Raw genomic sequence first — 23,598 nt, 5'->3', positions numbered from 1 at the left:
CTGAAGCTCAAGCATATTGCCTCTGTAGATCCACACTCATGGGACTTGAGCAACCCTTGACACATGGATACAGAACCATCTGGAAAACAGTTCCCATCAAGGTCACACCCATCCCCCTCACTGATCCAAACATTAGAACTGAGAGTATATAAGAAATCATAGCCCCAACAACCCTCATAGTTCCTTCCCAAGTATTCAGAGTAACATTAAAATTCCTTGTTGGGGAAGGAGAGCAAGTGAGTAAGTTAGTGTGGATCTGCAGAATCAATATATTTCGAGAAGTCCAGTTACTGGAAATAACTTTCCTTTCTCCATTGAAAATTGTCTATGTCGATCCTGACACACTAGGGAGAATGAGTATGAGTAACAACTCAAGAGAGCTGAAGTAAAGCCCTGCACGGGACTATTTTTTTAATCCCGCTCCCATCCCACCCCACAATATCCACTTCTACCCACTCCGGCATTGTTTCTTCCATTTTTATCCCACCCGCAAAAACCTTAAGATCTTGCAAATCCTGAAAGAGAGATTCCCCCATGCTACTAAAAATAAAACCCCACACCATCGGTTAATTTTATATATATAAATATATACACACACACACACACAGACACACATATATATATACACACACACACACACACATATATATATACATATATAAATGGAATTCAGACATAGTATTTATCACTAAAAGAATAAAACAAATCTTGCTTAAACTACATAAAAAAATATTTTAACTCCTGTTATAATAGACATCAAATCTCTTTCAATCCCTCGCTTAAATTTTAAGTATTAAAACCTTTATTTAAAAAAAAATTGTTTTACATTGCTGAAATTTTATTTATGACAAACTGACAGGAGATTTAGTCTTTTCCTGCAAATGACCACAGTCTGTTTTTTTGCCCACTCAATCCCACATGCATCAAAATACTGCTGCCTGGAGGCTCACCTTCTAGGTATCTCCCTTCGTCTATCAGTGCCTGGAATTGCTCCTGGTGTTCCGGAGGGATCTTGTCCTTGAACTCTGCTAGCCTATTGTAGTTGTTAGAGTCATACTTGGCTAGCAGAGCCTGGAAATTGGCAATGTGAAACTGTAGGCTGCAGAAGAATAGACTTTCTTGCCCAGCAAGTCCAGTCTCTTAGCTGTTTGGTCTGGAGGAGTGGACTTCTGTAGTTGCTGACCTGCTCATTCTGCAGCCACTTGGACAACAAGGGAGCTGGGGAATGGGTGGGTGAATAAGAAATCTACCCCCTTAGCTGGCACAAAGTATCTCCTCTTCACCCACATAAGTGTGGGCGCACACGGGGCTGGTGTGTGGCACACTGTCCACACCAGTTCCAGGATGGCCACCATGGATGACCCTTGGGGTTGGAGAATGTCCAGGAGTCAACACTGTGGGTCCTGAATCTCCTCCAATGGGATTCCCAGGTCTGCCGCTACCCTCTGCAACAAGTCCTGTATTGTCGGTGATCATCCGGTAGAGAGAGCAGGAAAGGGATGACTGCCTCATCCAGTGTCGAGGATATGCCAGTCGGGACCGGTGGAGCTAGCAGCACCAGCTCAATGTCCTCCTCTTCTTCATACACCGATGGTGCTAGTGGACGGTCAGTAGACACCTGAGATAGTGTGTGCTGTCTGTGGTAGTCACTGGTTTTGGCTGAACCTGGGACCAATGGGGTCCCAGGTTCAGCCAAAGAGAGGGGTCCATCAGACATAGTACCAGGCCCCTTCTGTAGGGTCATATGCCAGAGGGGAGGGCAGTCCGGGTCATGTATCCAAGACACTGGTGTTGCATCAAGGAAAAAGACTGGTCCAGCTCCGAGAACTCCTCAGATTCAGAAGACTGTTCATACCAGAGGGCTGTGATGAGTCAGAGTTGGGCTTCTCCATCAGCAGCAGAAGGGGTTCATCCTTAGGAGTACGGATGTCGCAGGCGAGCAGAGGGCTGGAGAGAAAGAGAGATTGCAGGGATGGGAGGATTAACTCCTCTGCTGTCAAGAATGTCTCTGAGCGGTCAGGGGTCCATGGAGCACCAATGGAGATGCTGAAGGGGCCTGGCAGGTGTCTGGTGGGCCAACCTGTCTGGGAGGCGTGTGGGCACCAGCGAAGTGGGTGGTGCGTGTACCAGTGAGCATTCTGGTTGTGTGATGAGATCACCATCGGATCCCATTTGCGCCTGGCCTTACCTTCCACCTGGGGAATCCAGTGCAGCTGGTTCTGTGAGCAACGTCTCACCCAACCTGGATCAGCTCGGGGAGGAAACACTGCACTTGGGAGCAGTCCACTGCGGGGACCTGCTCTTATGCCCATGAGTGTGTCTTCTGCTCTCATGTCGGGACTTGTCCTTAGCCTTCAGTACTGCTGGTTCCAAGGCATGAGCAGTGCTCAGAGGGGTGCTCACCGCCAGTGCTGGCTGCTGTACAGGGGGTTCTCCTGGGCCTGGATCCTAGTGCACCCAGGGCCTCATTGCTTCCTCTATTAGATATTTGCAAAGGCAGAGCTCACGGGCTTCCCTGATCCAGGGCAGGAGGGACTTACAGATGGTGCAGTGTGCCACCATGTGTGCCTTGCCAAGGCAGTAGAGGCACCGCTGGTGTTCTTCACTCAGACAAGGAGCGCGGGCAGGAAACATGGCTTTTGAAGCCCGGATTCCTGGCCATAGTCTGGGAGGGTAGGGGGGAGAGGAAGGGAGGCAGTGAGAAGGAACTGAGGGGTGGTCGGTCCACCCCGCCCTTTATCACCTGGGACGAAACCATGAGGCGGCGCAAGGGCACACGTGTGGACCAACAGATGCTACTACTTTCAAAATCTCCAGCTCTTGATGCATGGTGCATGCATATGACCCTCAGTGGATTCAACAAGTAATAGTAAAAACATTTTAAGTACATCAGAAGCAGGAAGCCTGTTAAACAATCAATGGGGCCACTGGACGATCAAGATACTAAAGAAGCACTCAAGGATGATAAGGCCATTGAGGAGAAACTAAATGAATTCTGAGGAACTTTCCCAGATTGAGGTGTTTTTAGAGGTGGTATTGGAGCAAAATTGATAAACTAAACAGTAATACATCACCAGGACCAGATGGTATTCACCAAAGAGTTATGCAGAAACTCAAATGTGAAACTGCAGAACTACTGAGTGTGATGTGTAAGCTATCATTTAAATCAGCTTCTGTACCAGATGACTGGAGGATAGCTAATGTGACACCAATTTTTTAAAAAGGTGCCGGAGGCGATCCCAGCAATTAAAGGCCAGTAAGCCTAATTTCAGAACTGGGCAAACTAGTTGAAACTATAGTAAAGAACAGGATTATCAGACACATAGATGAACATGCTTTATTGGGGAAGAGTCAACATGGTTTTTGTAAAGGGAAATCATTCCTCACCAATCTACTAGAATCTTTTGAGGGGGTCAGCAAGCATGTGGACAAGGGTGATCCAGTGGATATAGTGTACTTAGATTTTCAGAAGCCTTTGACAAGGTCCCTCACCAAAGGTTCTTAAGCAAAGTAAGCTGTCATGGGATAAAAGGGGAGGTCCTCTCATGGATCAGTAACAGGTTAAAAGATAGGAAATAAAGGGTAGGAATAAATGGTCAGTTTTCAGAATGGAGAGAAGTAAATAGTGGTGTCCCCTAGGGGTCTGTACTGGGACCAGCACAGTTCAACATATTCTTAAATTATTTGGAAAAAGGGGTAAACAGTGAGGTGGCAAAATTTGCAGATGATACAAAACTACTCATGATACTTAAGTCCAAAGCAGATTGCGAAGAGTTACAAAGGAATCTCAAAAAACTGAGTGACGGAGCAACAAAATGGCAGATGAATTCAATGTTGATAAATGCAAAGTAATGCATATTGGAAAACATAATCCCAACTAAACATATAAAATGATGGGGTCTAAATTAGATGTTACCACTCAAGAAAAAGATCTTAGAGTCATTGTGGATAGTTCTCTGAAAACATCCACTCAATGGGTAGCGACAGTCTAAAAAGCTAACAGAACATTGGGAATCATTATAATGGGATAGATAAGATGACAGAAAATATAATATTTCCTCTATATAAATCCATGGTGTGCCTACATCTTGAATAGTGCGTGCAGATGTGGTTGCCCCATCTCAAAAAAGATATACTGGAATGGGAAAAGGTACACAAAAGGGCATCAAAATGATTAGGGGGATGGAACAGCTTCCATATGAAGAGCAATTAACAAGACTGGGACTTTTTAGCTAGGAAAAGATACTACTAAGTGGGAATCTGACAGAGGTCTATAAAATCATGACTGGTTTGGAGAAAGTAAATAAGGAAGTGTTATTTACTCCTTCTCATAACACAAGAACTAGGGGGTCACTAAATGAAATTAATAGTCAGCAGGTTTAAAACAACCAAAAGGAAGTATTTCTTCACACAACGCACAGTCAACCTGTGGAACTCTTTTCCAGGGGATATTTTGAAGGCCAAAACTAAAACAGGATTAAAAAAAGAACTAGATAAATTCATGGACGATAGGTCCATCAATGACTATTAGCCAGGATGGGCAGGGATAGTGTCCCAAGCCTCTGTTTGCCAGAAGCTGGCAAAGGGCGACAAGAGATGGATCACTTGATGATTACCTGATCTGTTCATTCCCTCTGGGGCACCCGGTATTGACCACTGTCGGAAGACAGGATACTGAGCTAGACGGACCTTTGGTCTAACCCAGTATGGCCGTTCTTATGTTCTTAATACAATACAACAGCTCAGTCCTTTGTGGACAAGAGTCTATGTCAGAAAGCTGCCTTCACTGTAACTGGCAACCTTCAGAGACATGAAGTGAGCTTTCAAGGCAGGTTCGTGGCACATTGCGGGGAAGCATCAGTAACAGTTTGCACTGCTACTGCCTGTACTGCATGTGGCTGGTAGGTAAGCAGAGAGTTTCAGTTTTCGGACTGACAGTCAAGGATTTTTCTCAAGCAATACATTCATACAGAAAATAATGTTTTAAAACATCAAAGATGCCATGAGAATTGGAAAACTATACAGTAGACTGTATAAATATAACCCACTGCATTGAAAAATATAAAACTGAAAACAACTCAATTGTCTATTAATATTTAACCATTCTACTGAAGAATTCCTACTTTTTATATCATAGTTTAGTGTACACATGTTTAATTAGGAAAACTGAACTTTAGTAGAATTAAAATGTGTGATATTTAGAATCTGAGTGTGATTTTCAAAAGCACTCAGTGTATGTCTTATTCTGCTTCCATTGAAGTCAATGGTAAAACTTCCTTTGAATTCAATGGGGAGAGACTTAGGCCAATGAGTATATGGAAAACTCCACCCTTTGTGCTTACTTACCAGCAAGTGTACTAGTATGCCTGAAAGCTCGGACCTGGGAATCCGACAAACCAGTCAGAAGAGAGATCACTGTATCCATCATATATTCATCATAAATGATGCTATACTGACACTGTCGAATCAGCACTCCAATGAACTCACAAAAGTTTGATCTAAATTTTTTCCATTGTGGCCCAGGCATGGTAAGCGGGTAATCACCACTGTCCTGAAAAAAGAGAAAACGTTTATACTCTATATTACAAATGCTTCCCATTCAATCCTATTTTATACACAGAATTTGTATTCTACAAAAAGGAAAACACACATGATTTTCTGTTGTGTATATGGATTTCCCTTTCTCTTAGGGCTGTATCCTGCACCATTGAAGCAATGGGAACTTTACTATTGACTGCACTGGGCACAAAACCAGGTTCCTAGTCCCACTTTTCAGTCATTACATGGTGGAAGTGAGAATATGATACCTTCAGTTCAGTCTGTCACCTCTCCCTTACTATCCTCCCAACCTTATCATCTCAGACATAGCTGCATTTTGATGGCACTGCACATACACAGTTTGTAAGTGCTTTGTTATCCTCCAGAGTGAAAGGACTACATGTAAAATATAAACTCAGTGGCAGCTTTAACTACAGATTGACTGCTGTCTCTCCATATCATCAGTGATTACGTATTTCATCAAAACAACCCTATGAAACTTGAATGTTTCAGAGTTATGATCAAAAGTCAGGCAATACCAAAGTTAAAGTTTCTGTGAAGCTTTAAGTCTGCTTCCTTGTGCATATGCATTCTGATACAGCTTTTAATTATGTGATCAAATGCTATTATTTCCTTAGGACTCCTCTCTCAGAGCAGACTGAAATGTGCAATGTAAATAAGCAGATGTGAAACTCTTATTTTCAAATAACTTGTTAGTACTGAAGAAGAAAGCTGCACACACTACAATTACTATCTGGCAGCCAACATTAAAATAATGCATTTACTCTATACAAATCAAATATGCACAGAAAAACCTAAAAGAACATTATTAAGGTTCCAAAGTCAAGCAGATAAAAGCTGTGAAATGCCAGAATTCCGGTCACCCGTGCAACTTTAATTCACCCCCTCTCCCCATGTACATACATTAAGATACAGTCTTTAATTACATGATCGCATATGATTTTTTCCACAAGACACTGCCTTATTCAGTGCACAGAATGGATGCTGACCATTTAATGAGCAACTATTCAATATTTTGTTGTCTTCTTGTTGTTAAGGCTCCTAGACTTTATTTGCTGCACAATATTCAAACCCTACTCTGAAGACAGAATTACTAACTTCCTCATGGACTTTTCTATGGTAATCATCACTAGAATATCCGAATGCTTCACAAACATTAATTAATTTAGCTTCACAACACCCCTGTGAGATGAACTGATATTTATCCCTTTTTACAAATGGAGAAGTAAGACACAGGGAGATCTAGTTTCCATTAATTTTGAGTGCCCTATTTGAGATGACTAGGACCTGATTTTTAATAGTACTTGGCATTATACATAACACTTTATATGTTCAGAGCACAGCTCCCATTGACTTTAAATGCAACTACGAATGCTCAATTCTTTCGCAAATCAGACCCGAAGGCCTCAAGTTGGGCACCCAGAAAATGAGGTATGCACAATTAGTGACCACCTGTGAAAAGTTTGGTTTAACTGGCTTGCCCAGCATTACATAAGGCCTCCATGGCAGAGGCAGAGATAGAATCCAGTTCCCTAGGGTAAAATTCACATGTCCTAACCATGAGACTACCCTTTCCTTTCCTGCAATCCCCTGGAGTCCATGTTCCCTGTATCATGTGATTGCCCATTTGTGCTCCCCAGCCTACAAGGGGTGCATTGCTGATGATAATCTTGTCCAGGAAGGACGTGAAGAAAGGAACCCTATGCAGACATGACATAGGTCCATCCACCATTGGGGGGGGATGAAATTACCTTGTGGGGAACCATCAGCATGAGGTCCATGCCATGATGCTTGGGAGAATAAGCCATCTGGAGCCACATCTGGAGGCAGCAAAGGTGGAGCTGTGCGAAGACAGTGACGTATGTACACGAGTCCATGTGGCCAAGGAGGGACAGGCATGTCCTGGCCGGGACAGAAGGACTGTTGATTATGCAAGTTATTCGTTCTTGCACTGTGTGGAACCTATTCCGTGGTAGGCAGAGTGCCCTGTCTGAGTTGATGGTGATCCCTATAAAGTCTAGGGATTGTGTGGGGTCCAAGGTTGATTTTTCAACATTGACCACGAGGGAGGAAGGGAGGCTGAGGAACATGGAGGTCGAAACTTGGACTTCACATCTGGATCATGCCACCAGGAGCCATTCATCAAAATATGGGAATACGAGGACACCATAACACCTGATGTAGGCTACCATGATGGAGAAAACCTTGGTGAAGACTCTGGGGATGGTGGTGAGTCCAAATGGAAGAACATTGCACTGGAAATGGGGTGAGCCGATCATGAACCGCAGGAACTGTCTATGGGCCAGATGGATGTCGGTGAAAGCGTCTTGCATATCGAGAGGCAACCACATGCCTTTTTCTAGGATGGGATGACCGCTGCTAGTGTGACCATACAAAACTTGGACTTGAGAAACTGCAGATCCAGAATTGGTCTCCATCCGCCTTTCTTCTTGGATATCAGGAAGTAAGCTGAATAGAACTTTTTCCACAGGAATGCACTCTATCGCTCTTCATTGTAATAAGGCTCTCATCTTTTGGGTGAAGATGCTGTCATGAGTGTGGTCCCTGAGGAGTGACCAGGGGGGCTGCGGATGAGGTAGTGTGATGAACTCAATCATATACCCATGGTGGATGACATTTAGCTCCCATTTGTCCATTGTTATTGCACTTTAAGCTTAGGGAAAAAGGGAAGGGAGGAAGGTGTTCACATTGTGGTAGACAAGGTGGTTGGTGGCTCTTGAGAGTATTCCAGAAATATCTTTTAGCTGGGGGTTGCATCTGTGTGGAGGAAGTCTGTGAAAGTGGTCCTGGGGCCAGGATCTCTGTATCTTCTACTGCTTCTGTGGAAGCTCATAAGGTCTCTGGTGGAAAAAACTGGGAGGACTTGTATCATTGTGTGGGCGGCAGAATCTACTCTTCAGGGCAGGTGTATAAATATCCAGCAAATGCAGGGTAACACTGGAATCCTTGAGGGTATGAAGTGAATCATCCGTTTTCTGATTAAAAAGATGAGATTCATCAAAATGGAGGTCTTGGATGGTGTTCTGTACCTCCCTGCGTAAACCAAGGGAGCGGAGCAATGACTCCCTCCACATAACTATGTCCAAAGCCATAGACCTGGAAGATATATCCACCATTGACTGAAGCGTTGTTCTTGCCACCAGTTTCCCTTCCTCCATGATCACCTAGACACGAGCTCAGTCTTGCTGTGTAAGTTTTTCAGTAAATTACTCGTTTGCTATAATTCAGGAAATCATATTTAGCTAGTAAAGCCTGATGGTTTGAAATCCTGAATTGAAGGGTGGCCAAGGAAAAGGCCTTACGGCCTGAAAGGTCCAACTTCTAGTCCTCTTGTTGCATAGTGTGGAAGGTGGGTGTTGCTGGACAACAAGTGAATTCGGGGGGGAGGGGGAGAAAAGAATCTCAGACCCCTTAGCTGGAACCCCTCTTTGGGGGTATGCATGCCTGTGTATGCCATACTTTCCTAGCTGGCTCGAGGATGGCATCATTGATCGGCAAAGCAACTCTAGTTGGTGCAGATGAATGAAGGATATGCAGGAGTTTACGCTGTGTATCCTGGATTTCCTCTATGGGATGAAGCTCCCCTGCCACTCTACGGAGGAAGCCCTGGAATTTTCTGAAGTCGTCTGGAGGCAAAGGGGATGCTGAGGTTACTGCCTTATCTGGTGAGAAAGATTAAAATCTCTCCAGTTCCATGGCACCATTGGAACCGGGCTAAGAGGCTCCTCTTCCAGCATCGGTTCTGAGCATCTATTCGAAGGCGCCCTTAATAGGGAGGCAGGTGAAGTTTCCCTGGAGGACCGGACGGGTTGGGGAGGGGGAGGGGGAAGAGAGTATTGGGATTAGGGCCCCGAACAGGGCCAGTATGCTGGATCTGGAAAGTGTTGTGGCGGGCCCCATGGTGGAGATGGAGGATATTGACACGATATAGATGGTCTTCTGGAGTACCTGTACTGGTGGTAGGGGATGGATGGTCCTTGTCCATCATCCGACTTTTCCGAGGATGAAAACGTGGACTCCGGTTCCATAGAGATGTGGAGACCATTGGAACAGGAGGTGAGGGGTCTCGTAATGGTGATGTCATGAGTGGGAGAAACAGTCTCCCTAGAGGTGCAGGTTCCCAGCAAACGTGGCGATCTCGGTTCTTCTAAGGTGAAGACGTCTTGGTGTTGGAGTGCTTTTCCTGATCTCCCTGGTGTTAAAGGTGCCCTCTTCTTACACAGCACTAGTGGCAGAACAGTGGACTTCCCCAGACTGGATGGATTCCGCACTTTATGGGATGCTGATGTCTACAGTACCTGCAGTTTGGTACGCGGGATCGCCAGATCCCATTGCTTGTGGGACTTCATCTTGTGTTTATGTTCTTAGAGCGCGTTCCCTCTCCGTGACTCGAACTCATGGAAGGAGCATCCCCTTTCTTCAGTTTCAAAGAAGATTTAACACCACGTTTATGGGCATGGTTCCTTACCTCCCAACTAGGTCCTGGCGTGGGGTCCATAGTCCACCGGTACCAGATCCAGACTCAGTAGCAGGAGGCATGCTCCTGGCTGTTTCAGGCCGATGTACGGAGGAGATTCCCTGGCCAGCTTGGGTCCGAGGGAGGCCTCATGGTGACTTCCATAAGGTGCTACCGAAAAAGGAGAGCCCAGCCTTCTCAGGTATGGCTAGGGAAGGACTGACAGATACTGCACCTGGATGCAATGTGGGCTTCTCCCAAGCAGTAGAGGCAGCGTTGATGTTCGCCACTGACCAAGAGTACCCTCCAACTCTCCGCAAAAGCTCCTGGAATTGTCTGAAGTCATCAGGCGGGGAGGGGATGATGTAGCAATTGCTTCATTTGGTGAAAAGGAAGGGAATCTTGCTAGTTCCAGTGGAACCACTGGGACCAGGCTAGAAAGTTCTTCCTCCAACATCAGATCCGTGTCCCTGCTGAAAGGATCCTTCAAGGGGGAAGCAGGTGACGGTTCTCTTGCGGATCGAGCATGCTGGAGGGGAGATATTGTGCCCAGGATCCACAATATGACCAACAGGGTGGATCTGCCTGAGATTGTGGGGGACCCCATAGGATGGGATACCAGTGGCTCTGGAGTTGATGAGGAAGCAGTTGTTGCATGGACATGCTGGTCTCCGTGATTGTGCACAGGAGTGGTATGGTAAGGGTGGTTCTTCCCCCAGTTCTGACTCATCAGAAGAGGAAAAGGCAGACTCTGATTCTAATAACAGTACTATTGGAGCCGACAGGAGAGTGTAGAGCATAGGAGCAAAGGGTGAGGGACCCAGTATCGTAGGCATGTCCCATGGTGGGGATATGATCTCTTTGGAAGTGGAGGGACCTGATTGAGGGGGAGACTGGATTCAGCAAGGCAAAGATATCTTGAGGTGCAGACACAGCTCCAGATCTCTCTGGATCCCATTGTTTATGGGATCTTTTTCTAATGCTTGTGGGACTTGGAACATACTGTCTCCTTGGGCCAAGCTGGTGGAGAGAGTGTCCATCTTTGATTTGGAGGAAGGCTAAGTCTATGCTTATGGGAGAGCTTCTTTATCTCCCAACTAGGTCCTGCCATGGGATCTGTGGTGGTTCCGCTAGCATCAGAGTTGGACATAGTGGAAGGCGCACTCCTCCCTGAATCAGACCAATGTACAGAGGATGCACATCATCCATGATTGAAATCTTTCCACCTCATGAACTGCTGAGCTACTTTCCGTCCTCCACAGGGACTGAGATAGCAGATACAATCCTAAAAAGTAGAAAGCACTGAGAGAAACACATATTGAAGCACTGAGGAAGAAGACAGCAAAAGACCAAGAGAGGGCTCCAAAACAACCAGCAGAAAGTAAGTAGCACTGAAAGTCTGTAGTGAAGCAAAACAACATTCACTGAACCTCTGACAAAATATGCCAACGTGCTGAAAAACATGCAAGAAGGGTCAAACAAATGGCAAAGTTCTGGCATGGAAAAATAAGCCTCTGAATACCATGAAACAACTAATAAAACATGGAAATGCTCCAACGGGAGAAATGAAGTGGCTGCTGCAAGATGAGCTGCAGATGAATCACAGGGCTGAACAGGCCTTTACTCTCAGGATCAACAGACCCAGAGTGTTGAGTAAAGCATCACACGCCAACAAAAACAACTACATTATTATGGATCTAAGTGAAAAGGCATGTCTAAAAGCAAGAAAGGTATGGCTGCATGATCAGCAGAGAGCCAAAGCAGCAGTCCCTGGCGTCAAGCTATAGTTATTTTGGGGACTTCCTTCACTGAATGAGATCAAGAAGAAACTCGTATGTTTCTAGAGACAGAAATAGTGAAAGTACGTATTATCTCTAGCCAATATAATAATAATGTATGGAGATATGCCCATCTCATAGAACTGGAAGGGACCCTGAAAGGTCATTGAGTCCAGCTCCCTGCCTTCTCTAGCAGGACCAAATACTGATTTTGCCCCAGATCCTTCTAAACGGCACCCTCAAGGATTGAACTCACAACCCTGAGTTTAGCAGGCCAATGCTCAAACCACTGAGCCATCCCTCCCCCCGAGCCAGAATGGCCTTGGCACACTATCTAGCACTTCTGTACCTCAAAGAGTCAAACAAGGAATCCACAAAACTCTTCAGCTAAAGGATTCTGTCTTACACTGGAAGTGTGAATCCCATGACTAAATATCCTGTACTGATGCTACATTTAGAGAAACAAAATGTAAGTTGAATGTCAGGAAATACCTCCTTGGTGTGAAATGAATTATACTGTGGAGTAGTCTCCCAAAGGAAGTGGTGGAAACTCCACTGCTTGCAACTTTTGGTCATCTGATAGAACTTTTCCATGCCTAACTTCCCAGATTCCATTTGATCTCATGCCCTTTGGGTCTGTCATCCTACAAGGCTTATTTCATTTGTGACTGCATATTACCATGTCCATTTTGTTGGAGTATGATATATGTTAAAAGCCTCAGAATGCTATGTTTATGAAGAACTCGGTGTAAGTTGGTCGAATAAAAGATATTACTTCACCCACCTTATCTCCTGATTATGAGAAACCATTTTCAGGTCAAGTCATGTTTGGAAGAGAAAGGGGAAGGATGATGGACAAAGAAAAGACTGATCTTGAAATAACTGAGTTACTGAATACTTACTGAGGCAAAGATTAAAGGCTGCTACTATCTGACCCATATAAATGATCTATTCTCCCACTTCCCTTAAGTGTCCCCACCATATATAGAAATGCATTTGAAAAGCCCTGCCTCTTCATTCCCTGCCAGTCCTCCTCCTCCACTCTTCAGCTTCCCTTCTCCAACACTGATTCTCCTCCGTCTGAGTCTCAAGAACTCTGACTGGATATCTCTTGGCTGTCACTAGCCATTTGATTCCCCGCCCCCTACTCTCTGAACATTTAAACAATTCAAGGCTGAAAGGGTTTTTTATATTGTATTATCTATATCTATATCTATATATATAAAAACACAAACTCCATGCACAGCTCCATGATGCAAAAATAACTTCAGATTTCTTAGGCAAGATCCCTTCCTTTTGTGACACCTTGTTGTAATTTATCCTTTAACCAGCAGTGCCTGATCCTACTCCCATTGCAGAAGTACCACTGACTTCAGTGGTGTGGGATAATTGTTTTTTAAGTGTCCTTTTGTGTCTCTGATTAATGTTTCTAGAAACTACCATTTACACATTTTTAGTATTTTCTTCCTATTCCTCTGCTAGTCTCTGCATATACTTTTTCTATACCAATGCAACCTTCTAACTTCTTAATCTATTTGTTTGAATAGTCACTTTATCTGTCTCTACTCTCAGTCAGTACAGTTTCTTCTACTGAGATATTGCTTATCCATTAGAATAAAGCCCAGTGGTTTCTGAAAAGCCCCAGTGCCCATCAAACAAAATTATGCCGTTTTGAAGGAAAATATATTGCATTCTTATATTTCCAGTTTTCAAAAACTCTTCAGTGTAAATATTTATATACTATACCTCATCAAATTCCTCAGTCATTTTCCTGATGATTTCTGCATTTTGCATGTTCCTGAACATTTCAATTCTTACAGTACCTGTGAAGTAATGAATGAACAAGTATAATTAGTCCACTTTACTTCCATACATCACTCATAATATCAGTCCATTTAAAAGTTTTTCCACTGCTATGCAATTTGAAATTGGTTTGAAAGCTTATCTAGCAGTAATGTTAGCAGGAATACTCTTAACAAGACATGATAGAACCTGATGTCAAGAGAGGGAGAATCCCAGACAGTTCTATGATTCCAAAGCGCCCTCCCCGTGAGCCACTACTGGTGGCATTTTGTAAAGTCAGCGGTGTTATTATTTCAGTGAGAAGTTAACTAATATCCCATAATATGCTTGCTTGTGGTTGTTCATATAGAAGTTAACAATTCCAAAACATTTTTCAAGAATTGCTTATACACCAGTTGTTCTGTGAAACACTATAGGATTGGTAGCTGGAATATCCCCCATCTTTTTATTTGTACAACTAATACATTTGATATGAAAGTCATTGAAAAAAATAAATATATAAGGAATGCCACGTCTTTTTTCAATTAGTTTTCAGAGTAGAACATTTTAAGTTTTATGGTAAACCAAATGAATATTATCTTTCTGATTCACTGTCCATTATCGTATTAATAATCAAGACTACTTGTTAGAACTAAACAAAACTACAGCATGATGTAATACTTACATATTAAACTTGTTGATGAAAAATAAAAATCAATATATGTAACTCAAATAACTTTACATCAATTTAGTGCAATTGATTGAGTGCCCACCATGAAAGTGGAGTGCACTCTGGGTTGGAACTCAGCAGCCTTTCTGTGCTTTGCATTCACTGTATAACATTTTAACAGAAGAAATGAAGAAAAATATAAACTAACTATACAGGAATATTTATGCAGCCATATATCCTGCCCACATTCCAAATTAGTTAATTACATTAAGAACAGCACCCTTACTTTTGCAAAAAGTTCCACCAGATCTGCAAAGTCCTCAGTTTTACATCCACAAAATTCAAATAAAGGGATAGAAGCCTAGCTTCTAGGGAAAAAATGCTGTTATAGTCCCAGACAAAAATCTGTTTAGACTTAAGGTTGAGAGCACATATCAGTAACTTAAGGGTATAAAACATTGCAGGGACGTTGAAATTATCCCCAGAACAAGAATTACAAACACAGGAAACCCAAAATATGGAAATACATTAACTCTAGCTTTCCTGGATTTGAACTACTTGTTTCTGAAATAATCACAACATCCCTGAAATATTTTATATCCTGAGATTACCGATAGGTACTCTCAATCTTAATACAGTTTTTAGTCTAGTAATGTCCTTTCTTTTAAGAAATTATTAAAACTGTCATGTATGAACACTAAACAAGAATCCCAAAACGCTACCTTGAGGTACTTCTAATGATTTGAAGAAATGTAATATCAATGTTAAAACATTTTTTATATTTTAATTCTTCTATTTCTTACTTGTGATACATCTACAGAAATTTCTTGTGCTTTGTTTTTATATTTTTAGCTATTTCCTCTTTGAAATCCATCCCTCCTAAATTTTCTCCTACTGTAATTCATGCCCCTCTTACTGGCTTCACCAGGGTTAATTTTCCAAAGTTTGAAGAAACTGGTCAACTCAACCTCTTGAACCTTGCTATTTAGTCATGGTGGGTTACTCTTACCCTCCTGTTTCCCTTTTTGTTCAGAACTATTTATGCATTCTGAGACTCTATTATTGTAATCTTAAAGTAGCATCCAGGCCATATCCAAGGATTTTACTTTCCTTCCTTTTTACTTTGCCTCCCTAATTTTACTGAGCTTTCCCTTTTCAAAGTTCAGCATCACTGTTAGTTTTAGCTATCCTTCCCCCCCAATGGGATGTTTAACATAATTAAATTGTGGTCACTATTACTTAATGACTCAGTTACTGTTACTTTTGAACCAACTCTTGCATGTTATTTAAGTCCAAATCAAGAATCATAGAATGTCAGGATTGGAAGGGACCTCAGGAGGTCATCTAGTCCAACCCCCTACTCAGAGCAGGACCAATCCCCAGACAGATTTTTGCCCCAGATCCCTAAATGGCCCCCTCAAGGATTGAACTCACAACCCTGGGTTTAGCAGGCCAATACTCAAACCACTGAGCTATCCCTCCCCCCTCAAAACTGCACATGCTAAACTGCAGGTATTTGTGCCCTTATTGGGGTTTGTGAACATGATGATGTAGCCTTTACACTTAAGAAAATCTGGCCTACTACGTTCAACAGAAACAAGCTGAGAAACTTGTACATACACACTCAGCTTCATACTATGTTTGAGTTTCAGAGCAGTGAAGCCTATAAAAAGGAATAAAACCTTGGAAGAAACTCTGGGAGACAATCAGAGGGAAACTTTCATGTACTCAAGCCTACCAGTTTTTAGGGTAGTGTTCTAAGTTATTGGCAAAAAATTAAAATAAACTGCTAACTGTTCATATTAACTGGAAGAGTCACTAGAGAGCCAGAAACTAGACACCTGTGGAGCTACCAAGATGTAGTAAGGTGTTTGGAAGTGGAGTTCCAGGGAGAAGCAAAATGCAATGCAGGTTTGCATAATTAGATATGACCAGTGAAGGGGATGCATCTATATAAAGTGGAAACAGAGTCTTAAGGGGCATAATCTAAACAGCATGGACATCCAAGAGTTGCAAGACAGAGTATGTCTTCCCTACCGGCCAGATCAGCAGGCAGCGATCGATCCAGCGGGGATCGATTTATTGCATCTAGTTTAGACACAATAAATCGATCCCCGAGCGCTCTCCTGTCGACTCCTGTACTCCAGCTCGGTAAGAGGCGCAGGCAGAGTCGACAGGGCAGCGGCAGTAATCGACTCACGGTAGTGAAGACACCACGGTAAGTCGATCTAAGAACGTAGACTTCAGCTACGTTATTCACATAGCTGAAGTTGCACAACTTAGGCCTGGTCTACATTGGGGGGGGGGGGTGGAGATCGACCTAAGATACGCAACTTCAGCTACGAGAATAGCGTAGTTGAAGTCGACACATCTTAGGTCGACTTACCTCATGTCCTCACGGCACGGGGTCGACCGCCGCCACTCCCCCATCGACTCCACTTCCGCCTCTCACCGCAGTGGAGTACAAGAGTCGATGGCAGAGCGATCAGGGATCGATTTATCGCGTCTACACTAGATGTGATAAATCAATCCCCGGTAGATCGATCACTTCCCGCCGATCCGGCAGGTAGTGTAGACGTACCCTCAGATCGATCCCTCCCCCCCGCCCCGTGTAGACCAGGCCTGAGAGAAAAGACAAGGAGAAAGCAGAGAATTCTGGATGCCATCACACAGATGCTTTGAGAGGTACTGAGAATAAAGCTATTAATGATTATTTAGAAACAAAAGAGAAGCAGAGGCCTGAACTGAGGGGCTGAGGGAAATAGCGGAGACTATAGATCCGATCTCTTATTTTCTGTACTTCAGAGAAAAATTTCGGACTGCCAGATGATCTTTAGCTGCCATCAGAACAACTTACATGGAAGCTGAGGCTAAATAAATTGTGGCTACAAATAAGATTATTTTTTTTAAGGCAGTGTAATTAACCATTAGAACAATTTACCAAGAGATACGATGCATTCTCCATCACTTAAAGTCTTTAGATCAGGACTGGATGTCTTTCTAGAAATACACTTTAGCTCAACCAGAAGTTATAAGCTTGATAAAGGAATAACTAGTGAAAATACAATGAAGTCATATTAGGAAACCATAATGGTCTCTGCCTTAGAAGAATCTAAGATTTTGCAAAGCAGAATAGTGTTTAATTTAATTCAACACTGCTACACTGTTTTGTAACTACCTTAAACTCCCAATCTTTTCAACACATTTCATCAAAGACATGTGAAAGAACTAATTATCATTATTATTGCTTCTGGACAGTATCCTATGGAACTAAGACTAAGGAAAAATCACTTTTAAAATCAGTGCAGATTATTTTGGAAGGCTACAACTCAAAGATTTGATTATTTGTAATTAAACAGTACAATAATTATTTATTTAGTGCCAACAATTCATTTGGCACTATACAATATGCAAAAATACAGTCCTTGCCCCAGAAATTTAAAGAGGCAGTTTTTCAAAGACACAAAGATCAGACAGGCACCTGACTTCAACTAAAAATCTCCCTCACAATCTGAAAACAAATCAGTTCTCATAATTATATGAAACTTATTAATATTAACAGTTATATCACTCAATCTGTAATAATCTAAGATACCTACATAAAATCCAGTCACAAGAAGACTTTTTATAAAACTTTTTATTCGTTTTCACAAATGGAAATATTTGTATAGTACAAAGAGAGAAAAAAAACAAATGGTAGTTTATGAAGTACCTACCTAGAACCAATCATTATATAATTCTGTATGAAATGTACTGCTTTCAGAGTTTCTTCATAGCTGGCAAGATCTCCCTTTGCACTATTTATACAAATACACTTTTCTCTGTTAATTAGCATGACTTTGTTTCCCACATGGCTGAAGACTTCAATAGTGCCCATTTTCTTCTGTTTCATGTCCAGCCTTCTTTACCAATATTCAAAAACATGTAATTTTTTTTTTAAATAAATTCCTTGCTTTGAATGCTAGTTAATGTAACTCATCCAAGACTTCAGCATCAGCTTTTGACAATAGAAGTACAAACAATGGATCAATAGGCAGAATACCTACTGGTTACCAACTGTATTTGTTCTTCCATCATAGACTAATAGTGTGAAATCCTTGTTCAAGTCCACCATGTAAAAAAAAAAAAAGTACTTGCTCACTATAGTCACTCCCCAGAGACAGTGCTGCCAGTTTCATAAATTAATGTAAGATTTATTTGAGAGAGATGCCATTATTACAGAATGTCAAAGCAATTTTTTCTTGTTATTTCAGATTCAGGAAGATAGTCCTCTACTTCAGTACCAGGCAAATTGGTTGAAACAATAATAAAGAACAGTTACTGTGGTTCATCTATGTGTCTGATATGTTGGGGAAAGAGTCAACATGGCTTTTGTAAAGGGAAATCTTTCTCTGGGGATGTCAGTAAACATGTGGTTAAGGGTGATCCAGTGGATGTAATGTACTTGGACTTTCAGAAGGTCTTTGACAAGGTCCCTCACCAAAGGCTCTTAAGCAAAGTAATCGGTCATGGGATAAGAGGGAAGATCCTCTCACGGATCAGTAACTGGCTAAAAGATAGGAAAGAAAGGGTAGGAATAAATGGTCAGTATTCACAGCGGAGAGAGGTATATAGCAGGATGCCCCCTACCCCCCTCACCTCCACCCCACGGGTTCTGTATTGTGACCAGTGCTATTCAACATATTCATAATTGATCTAGAACAGGAATCTGCAACCTTTGGCATGCAACCCGTCAGGGAAATCCGCTGGCGGGCCAGGACGGTTTGTTAAATAAATAAAATAAATTAATTAATTAATGGAGATATCCTATCTCCTAGAACTAGAAGGGACCTTGAAAGGTCATCGAGTCCAGCCCCTGCCTTCACTAGCAGGACCAAGTACTGATTTTTGCCCCATCGCCCTAAGTGGCCCCCTCAAGGATTGAACTCACAACCCTGGGTTTAGCAGGCCAATGCTCAAACCACTGAGCTATCCCTCCCCCGTCCGCAGGTTTGGCCGATTACAGCTCCCACTGGCTGCGGTTCACCGTTCCAGGCCAATGGGGGCTGCGGTAAGCGGCCTGGGCTGAGAGATGTGTTGGCCGCCGCTTCCTGCAGCCTCCATTGGCCTGGAACGGCGAACCGCAGCCAGTGGGAGCTGCGATCAGCCGAACCTGCAGACGCTGCAGGTAAACAAACTGTCCCGGCCCACCACTGGATTTCCCTAACAGGCTGCGTGCCAAAGGTTGCCGATCCATGATCTAGAAAAAAGGGTAAAATAGTGAGGTGGCAAAGTTTCCAGACAATACAAAAATCACTCAAGATACTCAAGTGCAAAGCTGACTGTTAAGAGTTACAAAGGGATCTCACAAAACGGGGTCACTGGGCAACAAAATGGCAGAAGAAATTCAATACTGATAAATGCAAAGTAATGCACAGTGGAAAACAATCCCAACTATACATACAAGATGATGGGCTCTAAATTAGCTGTTACCATTCAAGAAAGATCTTGGAATCATTGTGTATAGCTCTCCAAAAACATCTACTCAACGTGCAGTAGCAGTCAAAAATGCCAACAGAATGTTAGGAACCATTAGGAAAGGAATAGAGAATAAGACAGAAATATCATAATATAGCTATATAAACCATGGTTTGCCCACAACTTGAATACGGCACGCATTTCTGATTGACGCATCTCAACAAAAAATATTAGAATTGGAAAGGCAGAGAGAAGAGCAACAAAAATGATAGGGGTATAGAACAGCTTCCATATGAAAACAGATTAAAAAGAATGGGACTGTTCATCTTAGGAAAAAAAGGACTAAGGGGGGATATGATAGAGGTCTATAAAATCATGAATGGTGTGGAAAAAGTGAATAAGGAAGTGTTATTTACTCCTTCACATAACACAAGAATCAGGGATCACCCAATGAAATTAAGAGGCAGCAGGTTCAAAATAAACATAAGAAAGTACATCTTCACACAAGCCACAGTCAACCTGTGGAACTCGCTGCCAGGAGATGTTGTGAAAGCCAAAAGTATAACTCATAGACTCATAGACATTAAGGTCAGAAGGGACCATTTTGATCATCTGGTCTGACCCCCGGCATGCTGCAGGCCACAAAACCGTCCCTACCCCTTCCCTTGACTCTGCTGTTGAAGTCCCCAAATCCTGTGTTTTAGTGACTTCAATTGGCAGAGAACCCTCCTGTTAACGATCCCTGCCCCATGCTGCGGAGGAAGGCGAAAAACCTCCAGGGCCTCAGCCAATCTACCCTGGAGGAAAATTCCTTCCCGACCCCAAATATGGCGATCAGTAAATCCCCGAGCATGTAGGCAAGAGTCTCCAGCCTGACCCTTGTTAGCCATTATACTATTTACCTGCCATTGCTCGGTATTCCTTGGCTAATATGTTTTGCTAGAAAGTTTCAGTGTTACCATTTTATTCTTAACATACTTTCCGACCTGCTTCTTCCTAAAGATTGTAGCTACAATATGAGTAGTTCTCACATATTTTATAACTTACTTTGCTCCGTTATAGATTTTCTTTCCAGTGTGCCCAACTTCATTAAGAAGCAAGTTTAGGCCATGGGAAGCACATCCTATTGCAATAATATGTGGATATTTGTCCATTATGATGTCCCATGCTGCTTTCATATTACTGGCACTGTCAGTCAGCAGAGCCAATTCTTTCCCACTAGCAATCTTCTCTAGTATTCCACATACTTCATTACTAATAAATTCTGAAGTATATCCATCTGTTCTCTCCTGCTCCAATGCTCTTGTAAAAAACTGGTTGAGGTGTAGCTATCACAAAAATTATGATTCCTTCCCCCTGTACATTTACCCACCCATCTGGAATACTGACAAAATGCTTCAGTGATTTTTTTTCCCATGCAATTTGCATCACATATTCATATTCCAGCTGCAGAAGAGACTTGCTCAAAGAATGTCTGCTGGATAAATGATATGATGGTCTTAATAGTTTAAATGCTGCCTGCCACTGTTTTCAGTTACTGATAATGGACTACTGGAAGCATATATTGCTCTTGAGAGGGCTTGGTCAATTTTTTTGTTGATATTCAGGTATCATCTTGTCAACAAAGGAAGTCATTGTTGGGAGTCTTTTGGATATAGTTGGTTGAGATGCCTGTTTTCCTGATGATTGAAGAGCTGAAATTGAGGGTACAACACTTCCAGCTGGTGATATCAAAGAAACAGAAGGACTTCTGGATTGAGAACATGTGCTGCAACTGCAACCACTTTCAGTGTCATTTACCTCACTTTTTATTCTTGACCTTTATTTCCACTCATGGAGGATTTTTTAATGTCTGCAGGACATTTCATACATGTAAGGATGTGTCTAGTAATACTGGTAACATCTGGTATTTCATTTGGCAGTATCTGCACAATACAAGTCCTTTTTTATCTGAATGACTTTTCAGTGTGGGAATACTTCCAAAAGTTAGAAGATCGATGCATCATTTCTCCTGAGGGAGAAGAAAAAAATAATAAGACCTCCTCATTCTGGGTGTGGATGATTCCTCCTGTAGATCTCAGGATCAAGACTCTCAGACAGGATCCACTCTAGCCCCTCAAGATTTCCCTTCAAGATCCTGCAAGCACAGGCCTCTTGCTATCTGCCCCAGTGACTCTACACAAACAGGCAGACTGTTTCAACCTCCCGCTGAGGGGAAGCAATGTCTCCGGGATGAGTGGGCTTCTCACCAGGGCTAGTCAAGAGGACAGCACCTTCAGGGTACCAGCTGCTTTTCCCCTCCTGCTCAAATTGTCTCCACATTAAACTCCATGTCCAGGACAGAAGTCACCAGAAGCAGGCAGGCAGCAATCCATAAGAAAAGGCCCTGTACTCACTCCTGTTCTTTAGTAAACATGGAAGCGCCCTCTACTGACTGGGGACTGTAATATGCCCTGGAGGATTACATTGCTACGTACAGTATATAGGCCTACAGTATACAGGAATTGTAATTGTCTAATACTATAAGTTTTTAAAATTTAACTTCATTTGAAATACTTATTAGCTATTAGAATGCATTTTGAAGGACTAAAGAGCAGCAGTAATTATGTCGTTTTAAACATTAGTCTAAAAATTCTTTCGCTGTTCATTCTGAGAGAAAATATTTCCCATGAGTTTCTTTCATTTTTTACCAACATTTCTAATTTTTCCATTCCAGGCCTTGAGAAAAAACAGGAAGTTTCTGGGATTTTTCCAGACTCTCTCTCTTCTGCCTGTAGCTAGGAGATTGCAACTGTTTCTTCTGGATATGGACCTTGCTAATGTGATCCATATCTTTGCCACCTTTATAGTGGATTACTGCAATGCATTCTATGTGGGTCTACATCTTTAATCAGTCCAGTTACTTAGGCTGGTGCAGAATGCAACAGCCTACTGATTAAGCAGAGCTTCTCAGTGGCAGCACATGATGCTAGGGCTCTCTGATCTATCCGTTTCTGTCTGCATTTACGCTGTTGGGATTATTACAGCCATAAATGACTTTGGGACCTTCATTCTTGATTCCTCTTCTCTCCGGGTCATACTACTACAGCCGCAATCTGCAGAAGTATTTAAGCTGGATCCCCCTTGATTTCACACAGAGGAGGCTAGCATTCATGTTCCTTGTGAGAAGCCCTCTGTTCTGGAACAGCTTCCTAACCTAGACTGAAATAACTCTGATCAACTGACCAGCAGGGTGTGCTAGAAGGTGAATCTATTTCCACATGCTGGTGGTAGGGTGACCAGATGCCCTGATTTTATAGGGACAGTCCCGATTTTTGGGTCTTTTTCTTATATAGGCTCCTATTACCCCCTCACCCCTGTCCTGATTTTTCACACTTGCTGTCTGGTCATCCTAGCTGGTGGGTACTGATGGGGGTTAGATGTGTGGGGGGAGAAGGATGCATTGTATTCTTCTGGCTGGTTAGTTTTATTTATGTTTTTTATAATTTATGGCGGACGCACAGGGGCTTTAAATAAATACAATCAAATAAATGTTGCTGCTCTACATCAATCCTGTGACCTACCTCAGACTAGTCCACCGGGGGAATGTCTCATTGTCTAGTGATTTATTTCAACCCCACGAGAAAGTTTGGTAACGTATTAACCCAGTTCCATAGGTGAATCAGATCCTGAAAAGGGAAACTCTACCAAACCTCAGCTCCAATATCCCAGTCACGTGATAGCTGAACTAAATCACAACTGCCAGTGCAGCCTGGACAAGATAGCTATTGTGAGCACAGTAGCTCCATGCCAGTAATCCTATTACTCCTAAATTTCTTCATAAGCTGGCTCACTTTTGTTTTTACCAGGTTTTTTCCCCCAAAAATCAGACAAGC

At 42.6% G+C, this 23,598-nt stretch overlaps 1 protein-coding gene across 8 annotated transcripts in view; it reads right to left on the bottom strand.

Annotated features, from left to right (window-relative positions):
• Positions 1 to 23,598, bottom strand: part of STAG1 (STAG1 cohesin complex component) — a 391,540-nt gene that overhangs the window by 220,289 nt on the left and 147,653 nt on the right. For all 8 annotated transcript variants that reach the window (XM_065557025.1, XM_065557022.1, XM_065557021.1 and 5 more), the window contains 2 exons: positions 13,561 to 13,637; positions 5,347 to 5,551 (listed from right to left, as the gene is read on the bottom strand). In XM_065557025.1, coding sequence (XP_065413097.1) covers positions 5,347 to 5,551; positions 13,561 to 13,637 — 282 coding nt within the window. The remainder of the gene's footprint in view (positions 1 to 5,346; positions 5,552 to 13,560; positions 13,638 to 23,598) is intronic.

Source organism: Chrysemys picta, chromosome 9 (genome assembly GCF_011386835.1).
Source record: "Chrysemys picta bellii isolate R12L10 chromosome 9, ASM1138683v2, whole genome shotgun sequence".
Taxonomy (NCBI): Eukaryota; Metazoa; Chordata; order Testudines; family Emydidae; genus Chrysemys; species Chrysemys picta.
This window is presented reverse-complemented; position numbering and strand designations above follow the sequence as displayed.